The 9,911-nt window shown below is 38.6% G+C and overlaps 1 protein-coding gene across 5 annotated transcripts; it reads left to right on the top strand.

Annotated features, from left to right (window-relative positions):
• The first annotated feature begins 133 nt into the window (after window positions 1-133).
• LOC113055000 (TATA element modulatory factor-like) lies at window positions 134-9,718 on the top strand. 5 transcript variants are annotated; one of them, XM_026220906.1, is made up of 18 exons: window positions 139-230; window positions 473-651; window positions 2,053-3,371; window positions 3,527-3,630; window positions 4,056-4,182; window positions 4,272-4,377; window positions 4,528-4,670; window positions 5,371-5,537; window positions 5,657-5,813; window positions 6,077-6,169; window positions 6,869-7,025; window positions 7,147-7,339; window positions 7,417-7,486; window positions 7,568-7,660; window positions 7,834-7,956; window positions 8,058-8,213; window positions 8,365-8,490; window positions 8,871-9,718. In XM_026220906.1, exons 2-18 carry the CDS (start codon window positions 516-518, stop codon window positions 9,012-9,014), a joined length of 3,414 nt encoding a protein of 1,137 aa, XP_026076691.1. In that variant the 5' UTR covers window positions 139-230; window positions 473-515; the 3' UTR covers window positions 9,015-9,718. The 5 variants fall into 5 exon arrangements, with proteins under 5 accessions (XP_026076692.1, XP_026076690.1, XP_026076691.1 ...); XM_026220908.1 differs by lacking the exon at window positions 139-230 and adding an exon at window positions 1,646-1,715 and having other exon boundaries at window positions 519-651; XM_026220909.1 differs by lacking the exon at window positions 139-230 and adding an exon at window positions 1,651-1,715 and having other exon boundaries at window positions 530-651.
• The last annotated feature ends 193 nt before the right edge of the window (window positions 9,719-9,911 follow it).

Here is a 9,911-nt window from a genome sequence, read left to right as displayed (position 1 = left end):
ATTCGATAGCAATAAACACAAACCACAGACATCAATAGTACGCAACTTCACATGACTTATAATGTAATTAATATAATAAACAATACTTGTCCTGTAGACATTGGTGACGTGTTCTGACGTCACGTCGACGCGCCTCTGTTGGTGCTACGTGGACGGGAAGTAGTTCTCGAGCCACCAGAGGAAACCCAAACAAAACAATGCGTGAAAGTCCAGTTTAAAGTCAAGTAATGGTATAGCAAATCAAAATGTCGCGCAGTCCATCGTGTATTTATTTAAATTATCGAATTTCATTTTAGCATTGGGTTATGTCAACTGTCAGCGAATTGTCAGATGTTTTGCGAGAAGAATTAGCCGCCAAGCTAACTTGGACAGCGGCCTAACAGATAAACACACAAAAACTCGCGCCGGCTCTTAGCGTGGAATAAACCTGCTCTTATTTGGAATGCTTTTAATAATGCTGTGTTTTATGTAGATGTTCACTGAGCTGTCACGCAACCAGGTTGAAGTCAGGCAATATGAGTTGGTTCAACGCGTCACAGCTGTCGAGTTTTGCTAAACAAGCTCTAACAAGCGCTCAGAAATCTATCGACAGAGTCCTGGACATCAAAGAAGAGGAGCAGTGGGGTGACTCGATCGAGCCGACCCGTACTGGTAAGTGTAACTTGACGTGGAAAGAGGACAGACAGCTGATTAACAGTGCAGAGTGACATCATCAGTCATAACATAAACATTCGTGATATAATGATGCAAGCATACTTTCACACACTTGCAAACTTTCAGCTGACTAACTTGCATTAATTTTTCATGATTCATATCCCATCAGATAGCTCAGAAAACTCTTAAACTCACGTAGAAACCCTACCACATAAAAAATAAGGTCATTACAGCCTAATCCTTCAGACAGAATCACGAATCAAAACTAGCATGAAATTTCTTCAAAGAAAATATTTCCCTTGCAAATCTTGGATCAATGTACAAACTGTCAAATATTATCTTAATATTGTAATCATTACAGTCACAAGCTGTAATCATTGCCTAGCATGTTAATTGTGTTCGCCTAACAGAATACACACACATACCAAATAAACTGTGTTATAGTTATATATTACTGCCATATGTACATAATAATTACAGAATACTTCCTGATTTTAACAGGTGCATTTCATGTGATGCTACTTTGAAACAGTATGTAGTGTGAAAAGCACTATATAAATGAACTTAAATGAACTGAATTTCCAAGAAGAAACCTGATACCACCAAAAGCCACTGATGAATACAAAAGAGTTTGTAATTTTGATGTATTGTATTTCCAAAGGCTGGACATGTTTTCATCTTTAAGCTTATGCTTCTAGTTATAAAATAGAGATGATTGGTTCAGTAGCTTTATGCTTGATCTATTTGTTTGGTTATGGAGCTGCTTTTAAAGGGATAGGTCACCCAAAAATGAAAATGTTCATCATTTGTTCACCGACATGTCCTTTAAAAACCGACAAGACTCTTCAAAACACAGATATATAACTATATTTTCAGAATTTTTGAATATACATTGAAATGAGCGGTTTTTAACCAAGTCTTCTGATATGATGAACAGATTTAATGTATGCTTTTATTCATAAATGTATATAAACATTGATCAACGTACAAGCACAGAGCTCATCAACTGTGGTACTAAATGGAAGATCAGCTGTACACACTTCATGCTGAAGAATCGAGAGGTTTGTTTTCACACTTCAAACAAGTATGGTTGAGCTACTTTATGAGTGTTTTTTTTAGTTTGTAACATCAAACACTGTCGTTAAAATGAACTGAATCAACACTGAATTAAGCATATAATGACATTGTTGCCTTCTGTAGAGCCTCTTTTTCAGCTGAAATCGAATTAGTTTACTAATTGATGAATTATGCAATATTAACGGTGTAATTTTGGTGTTTATTACTATGAATGTGCTTTGACAAAATCTTTATTGTTTTAAATGCAGCATAATTAAATTTGACTAGATTTTTGGGTGAACTATCTAAAAAAATCTAAAATCTAACATTTCCCCCCCCCAGATCCTACAGGCAAGCTGGTATCAACAGGATGGGGTATGAACCAGTGGAACTTGCCCTCTGAGGAACGTACCAAAACTCTCCCTCCATCATCCGAGGCCATTACTAAGCCCGTCACTCGGTCCGTGGTTGACGAATCTGAGGATTTCTTCAGTGCCTTTCTGCCTCATGGGGATACACAAGCTCTGAGCAACACTAAAGTGGTGTCTGTGCCACCTGCCAAGTCGAACCGCAGGCTACAGGAAAAAACAGACCAGGAGAAGGAGCTGGACGTCTGTGATGCACAAGGTCAGACAGAACTCATTAAAAGCAGCAGCCAGGAAACTATTGAGACGAAGTCAACTGGGACAGAGCTTTTGGAGCAAAATTCATTCTCGGCAGATGAGCAGTCACAACCAGAACTGGTTGTTTCTGCTGTGGCTGTTGCACCAGAGCACGTTGCCGAACAAGAGTCTAGAAAGGGTCAGACAGAGACAGATGGCTTGGTTTTAACTTCAGATGTCGCGCTCACAAATGTACCTCTACCCTCCACGGAGGCTGAATCTGTTGGCGTGTTTGAACCAGCTTTGATTATCGATACCAAAAATTCAGTGAAAAACTTGCCTGTCCCTCCTAAAGAAGTCCTGTTAGAATCCAAAGACACTAAATCGGAGGACAGACAAAGTGACACCCCATCTCCCCCTGTTAGTGCCTTCTCTTCTGGTACTTCTACTACCAGTGACATAGAGGTTTTGGACCATGAGAGCGTGCAAAGCGAGAGCTCGGCCAGCTCCAGACAGGAGACCGCGGAGGCTAAAGCTGGTCTGCACTTAATGCAGGGCTCTTTCCAACTCCTTTCCGCTTCAACATGTGCTGATTTCCCTCGTCTAGATGAATACCCCAAACTCACTGAAAGCTGCGGCTCCTCGTCTGACGCCTTTGAGCGCATTGACTCATTTAGCATGCAGTCGTTGGACAGCCGGAGTGTCAGTGAAGTAAATTCTGACGACGAGATCCCGGGTAACCGCACGTTAGCTTCCATCACGGCCGGACATTTGCCCGCTCCTGCTCGGTCAGTGCCACAGACCAAACAAGAGGAAGAGGAGGTTATGACTGAGTCAGCCATTGACCAATCGCTGGATGATAATGAGATGGAGGAGAGCGGCCGCAGTGCAACGCCGGTAAACTGTGAGCAGACGGATGAGCTGCTGGAAAGTGACCAGGAGCCTGAAACCAACCTCACACTGACCAGCCAGAGAACTGATGTGAACGAGACCGTAATATCACAGAGTACTGAGGAGAAACAAGGAGATTCACCCTGTCAGAGTTATGAGCTCAAAAAGGTTGGCGTAATTCATAAATGTTTATATAAATAATTGTGAAAATAAATATAATGATTAGATGTGCACTACTGTTCAAAAGTAGTGGTTGGTAAGATTGTTTTCTCTTTTAATGCTCACCGCATCTATTTTTTTTTACTTTGTCCTAATCTCCACAGATAATCGAGGAGCTGTCTAGCCGACTGGAGAAGAGAGAATCACAGTTGCTTGTAGTCAGTAAAGACAAGGCCAGACTTGAGGAGGAGTGTGACAACCTCAAAGAGTGAGTTGAGGAACCTGTGCTCCAGAAAACCATCTGCTGTTGTGCTTTTGTGAATGACAAATGGTGGCCATAGCTAACTAGGGCAGAGAAACGGGTGGAGGCAGCAATAATATTTACACATCTTGAGGAAAACTAGACACTGTGTTCACATACTGTTGGCAGATAAAAACATTAGCTAATAAAATCCTTCCTCACCTTTCAGGATGTAAGAAGCATTAGAAAATGGAATAATTTCTTAATGTACATATTGTTCTCTTATATTCTGTGTAGTCTGGCATGTTTATGGTGTTCATTTCTTTCTATTAAAGACATTTCACTATGCTGGATATTCACACCTTCACACTAAAGTGCTATAAAGTCTTATTTTTTATTTAAACTTTGTACATGCCAGTTGAATTAGAGTTAACAATACCAGTGTTTCACAGTGAGATGATCCGCTTGAAGGAAGAAAGCTCGTCTGTACTTTCTTTAAAAGATGAGTTCACTCAGCGTATAGCTGAAGCTGAGAGGAAAGCTCAACTCGCCTTCAAGGAAAGAGACATTGCTAAAAAGGTATCCAGTTTTAATTATGTATTTAAGTAATTCTGAAAACCCCAGTCTTATTATTTTACATTGAACTGCATAATTTGTGTTGGTCTCAGGAAATTAAGGGCCTTAGAGAAGAACTGGCAAGCAGGTTAAATTCAAATGAGACTTTGGAACTAATAAAAGAGAAAGAGGAACAGATCCGAGAGCTTCTTGAAGAAGGTGAGTCTTCTGTGATGTTTAACATGTTCAATGGGACCTGAAAATATCCATATTGATTAGGGTGATCATATCAAAATGATAACGTTTTACTGCTTCGTTCTTGAAGAAACTGGGCCAGTGTTAAGGTTATGTCTTGTTTCCTCTTGAAAGGTGAGAAACTGTCCAAGCAGCAGTTGCAGCACACCAACATAATAAAAAAACTTCGTGTGAAAGAGAGAGAGAGTGATTCACAGATCACCAAACAGACCAAAAAACTGAAGGAACAGGAAGAAGAATTGAAGCACTTGCAACAGGTCAGGGACTCAACCTTCAGTTCAAAGCTTTCTTGTTTAAGCGTAGAGTAAAGTGCATTCAGTCTCGAGACGACTGAAAAAAAATACCATTTGCTAAAGATTTACTCAATCCAACATATAGATGTTTGTTTCTTCATCAGAACAAATGTGGAAAAATGTATAATTACATCACTTGCTCACCATTGGATCCTCTGCAGTGAATGGGTTCAAACAGCTGATGAAAACATCCCAGTTGTCCACAATTAATCCACATAACTCCAGTCCAACAGTCAATGTCTTGTAAAATACCTCAACTTCAAACCTCTAAATATCCAAGTCCTAGTCCTAAAATTCATACTTTGGCCAGAAGCTATGGTTTAAAGTGAAAATACTTCAATGATGGATTTGTTTTTTTGTAAACACGCAGCTTTTCACTTCTCAAGATGTTAATTGGCTGTAATTGGACCAGAGTCATGTGGATTATTGTGATGTTTTTATCAGTTGTTTGGACTCTGATAATGACGGCACCCATTCACTGCTGAGGATCCTCTGTTGAGCAAGTGATGTAATGCTGAATTTCTCCAAATCTGTTTGAATAAAAAAACTACATCTTGGATGGCCTGAGTGGGTACATTTTCAACAAATCTTCAGTTTTTGGTAAACCATTCATTTTATATCAAATGTGAAATGAATGCTGAGGTTTGTAAATTGCTAATTGCAGGTTTTGGACAGTAAAGAGGAAGTAGAAAAACAGCACAGAGAGAACATCAAGAAGCTGAATGCTGTGGTGGAGCGTCAGGAGAAAGAATTCAGTAAACTGCAGACCAGCAGCGAGGAGCTTCAGGAAAATAACCGCAGTTTGCAAGCAGCCCTCGACAGCTCCTACAAGTAAACAAACACCACACACTTGACTTCATGCTGATACACACTCATTCACTATTCCTGCCGTAATCACTGCCATTTGGTGGTCTCTCCCAACTTTTTTTGATTAATTTTTGATTGTTTAGAGAGCTGGCAGAGATGCACAAGGCCAGCGCCACCAAGGATAGTGAAGCCCAGGAACTAGCACTGAACAGAGAGGTACTGGTGAAGGAAGAGTTGAGCCTGGCTTTGGAGAAAGCCCAAGAAGAGTCCCGCTTACAACAAGAGGCACTGGCCAATCAGGTAAATCCATTTGAGTTTTTCTTTGTTAAAATACCTTTTTTTAGTTGCACTGCATGTTATTATGATATCATATTACTTTATTGCTATTTCTACTACTACTACTACTTTTTTATGTGCTTCAGCACGTTTGTTTAAACATTTTGAGAAACTTTGTCTAATGTATTCCGGGGTTATTCTCTACCTGTATTTGCACATGCCTTATTTTGATGGCCAATTAATCTCCAAATGCTAGCTTTTGTGACTTGTCTGTTTTTAATGTTGAGGTGGCAGATCTGAGGCTGGCACTACAGAGAGCTGAGCAGCAGCAGGCCAAGAAGGAAGATTACCTGAGGGAGGAGATCAGTGAGTTACAGCAGGTAACCAGAGCACCTCGTCCTTCTTACGGGAATTATTGGGCTATTCATTTCATGTCAGCCGTTGTATAGAAACCTAAACTTTTAAAAGCAAACTACTATCCTCATAACTGTGGAATTTTTGTTGAAAGAAGTGTTGTTCTGATTTGGAGGGGAAAAGACTTGTTCTTACATTTAAAAAAACCCCAGAGGTATAAAAAAAATTCAAATAGTTACAATTTATTTTTCTTCTCATTAAATATGTACACTAATGTTTATGTTTAAAAAAAATAATAAAATATTTAAATGGATCTAAGACACATTGAATTAATCAAAAGATGACAAAAATTTAATGTTCTTAATGATTTCTATTTCAAATAATAATAATAAAAAACTTAATATTCATCAGAGGAAAAAAAAATTATCACGTTTCTACAAACATATTGATTAGCACAACTGTTATCAACGTTGATAATAAGAAGAAATAATTTTTCTTGTGCACCAAATTAGTATATTTGTATGGTTTTTGGAAGAACATGTGACACTGAAGACTAAAGTAATGGCCGCTGTTATATAGAAAAAAATTGCTATTTTTAAATGTACGAAAAATTCACAATAGTACTATAGTATTTTTGATTAAATGCAGCTTTGCTGACCAAAATAGTTATTTAAAAAAAAAAAAAGTGTCAGTGAAGGTTTTGCTGTATTTTTGCTCTTCAACAGAGGTTACAAGAAGCAGAGACCAGAAACCAGGAGCTAAGTCAAAGTGTTACATCAGCAACACGGCCCCTCCTTCGACAAATAGAGAACCTGCAGGCCACACTTGGGGCCCAGACAGCATCATGGGAAAAACTAGAGAAGAACATTTCTGACCGTTTAGGTGAGACTTGTTAGTTTTGACTGAATATCGGCGGCTTGTTATTTGCTTCAATCTGAGGTTTTTTAAACAATAACCTAAGTGTGAGTTGTCCAAATGGTTTCACTTGTCATTCTCTTCTCAGCTGATGCCCAAGCCCAGCTTGCTGTTTCTGTAGAGAAAGAGCGTTCAGCTACAGAGGAGCTGCTAGCCATCCGAGCACATATAGCTTCTCTAGAGTCTCAGGCTTCCCTGTTAAGGCAGGAGAAAGGGCGTCTGCAGGGGCAGCTGGATGCAGAAAGAATGCGGCGGGAAAAACTAGAGGATGACTTCAGCAGGTATGAGGCTTGTGTAAAATAGAAAAAGATGCTGCAATTGTAAGTGCCACTACTCAAACTGATTTCTGTATGTATAGGGAGTGTGTAGAGCTGGAGAATCTTAAAGGAGAACATGCTCGAGTATTGGAGGAGGCCAAAAAGGAGAAGGTACTGTTTGTCCCTTGATCACTCTAAGAAAACATACACACATATTTATTCTAAATTTCTGTATTATTTGATCCTATCCAGTTGCTTCTCACCAACCAACTGGAAATGGAGAAGATGAAGGTGGAGCAGGAGAAGAAGAAATGTTACCTTGCACAAGAGGCCCTCAAAGAAAAGGTTTTGCCTGAAAACACCAGAATCTGCTCTTCTGTTCTGAAACTGCTTAATTAATGTTCCCCACAGAAATTATTTAAAAGTTCTTAACCATTTTAAACGGGGTCCAAGATGAAACTTTTTACCACACCAGGCAGTTGTGAGTGGAGTAAGATCAACTGTTCTTGTTTCATCAGGAAAGGAAGACTCTTAGTCTGTCTGTGACTGATGCTCCAGCATCCTCCACTCCTACAGTGTCCCGCTCCAGTTCTGTTAGCGGGGTTGAGCATGCCGGCTTACCTTCCTCCCTTTTCTCACAAGTATATTCGTCTCACCCCTACACACTTATTCAGATGCATCTAATCTTTTCTCCTCCTGATTATCTCACAGTCTGTTGTCACCTCACCTGTTTTTTTCTCAGCAGGAGGATTCTCTTGACCATTCATTCAGCACCATGACCATGTCCATCAGTGGGACTAACCTGTATGAAGCGGCTCGACTGGGCGGTGGATCCAGTATCATTGAGAGCCTGCAGTCTCAGCTCAAACTCAGAGAGGGTGAGATTGCCCACTTGCAGGTATGCCTTGGTCTTTCACTGCAATTAATGCTGTGTAAAATTACACCCTCCTTGCTTATAACTCATTGTGGAAGATAATGAATTCTTGAATGAATGATGTATTTTGTGTTTGAAAACTAAATGTTTTTCGATTCTTTTGGTGATCCTCAAGATGGAGATCGCTAGCCTAGAGAGGAGCCGCACTGTAATGGCAGAAGAGCTGGTGCGTCTGACCAATCAGAACGATGAGATGGTGCAGGAAGTGCAGGAAATCCCTAAACTGAAAGTTCAACTGAAGGTGAACACAAGCAAATGCTAATTTAAAGCAGGGAGGCAACTGTAGGTAGTTTGTAACAGAGTGCAAAAAGTCTACCTGCCATTTTCTGGTGTGTGTGTGTGCGCGCGTGTGTATATATATATATATATTATACTGTATATATATATACTGTATATATATATATATATATATATATATATACTGTATATATATATATATATATATATATATATATATATATATATATATATATATATATATACTGTATATATATATATATATATATATATATATACTGTATATATTATTTCATAGAGCCTACTAGATGATCAGTTTGCCTACTAAGCACAGTACTTTTATTCAGTTAGTTAAACGCTTACCAAATGTTTGTTTCATCACAGGATCTAGAACAAAGGCACAACACAATTCTGCAGATGTATGGAGAGAAGGCAGAGGAGGCAGAAGAGCTGCGTCTGGACCTGGACGATGTGAAGAACATGTACAAAACGCAAATAGATGAACTATTGAAAAATCAAAAACAATAGAATTTGCAAATGGACTGACACACACTGACTGTCACAACAGCTTCACATCTCGAAAGAGTGTTGGTAATAAAAGACCAAGGAATTTAAATGTATTTTTTCTGAGAAAAGAGTTTGTTTGTGTCGTTGATATAGTTATTTAAGATGAGATTCCTCTTACGGTTGGGGGGTTTTATTTAAATTCATTTTGTTCTCAGTTAATAAACTTGTTTGGTTTAAGAAGTTACAGGATCTATCAGTCAGTTAATAGGTGTTAAGGTTTGGTGGTTTCTTAACTCTTGAATTTTGCACAATGAAGTGAGAGCTCAGACTTTATGTGTTTGGATTATAATCAGAAAGAATTAATTGCTATATTTTTGTCTGATCTTCATCCTCTGGACTGCACATCATTCTCATAACCAGTTCATCTACTGTTGATTGTCTCTTCACATTGTAAACAAGTAACTATGCTTACCAGATTACTCCAGAGCACCTCCCATCCTTCAATACTCAACGTAAGTAGAGTCCGACTCATTTTGTCTCATTTCACACTGATTGAGCTTTAGTAATGAAGGGATCCAGGAAAATCTTTAACTGTAATATTCTATGAGATATGATCTCTGTAAATCATAAATTACAGACAGGACTGATGTCACTGTAAGATATCTTCCCAGTGTATCAGTTTTATGCACACATGTAAATAAAGTAAGAGATATTTGTTTGGCAGACTCCATTTGATTTCTTGCTTTTTTAAAAATTATTAATCTCTACTTTAATTTGTTTTCCACCTTTAAGAATTACTAAGATATTATTTTTAATTACATAGTAATAAATATATTGTTGTTAATTCCTCCTTTGCCTTCAGGCTTTATTCATGTTTTTAATGTTTAACAATGAATAGATCTGATTTTAGCTGTAATT

The sequence above is a fragment of the Carassius auratus genome, chromosome 36, assembly GCF_003368295.1.
Source record: "Carassius auratus strain Wakin chromosome 36, ASM336829v1, whole genome shotgun sequence".
Lineage (NCBI taxonomy): Eukaryota > Metazoa > Chordata > Actinopteri > Cypriniformes > Cyprinidae > Carassius > Carassius auratus.
The sequence above is the reverse complement of the archived record's forward strand: the minus strand, read 5'-3'. Positions and strand labels throughout refer to the sequence as shown.

What these genes read in the sequence shown, in the direction of transcription:
- LOC113055000 (XM_026220905.1), top strand. Translation starts at nt 516, where the DNA reads ATGAGTTGGTTCAACGCGTCACAGCTGTCGAGTTTTGCTAAACAAGCT. An exon ending in GAGTGTGACAACCTCAAAGA is followed by an intron (nt 3,631 to 4,055) that starts GTGAGTTGAGGA and finishes AGTGTTTCACAG; the next exon opens with TGAGATGATCCGCTTGAAGG. An exon ending in AAAGAGACATTGCTAAAAAG is followed by an intron (nt 4,183 to 4,271) that starts GTATCCAGTTTT and finishes TGTTGGTCTCAG; the next exon opens with GAAATTAAGGGCCTTAGAGA.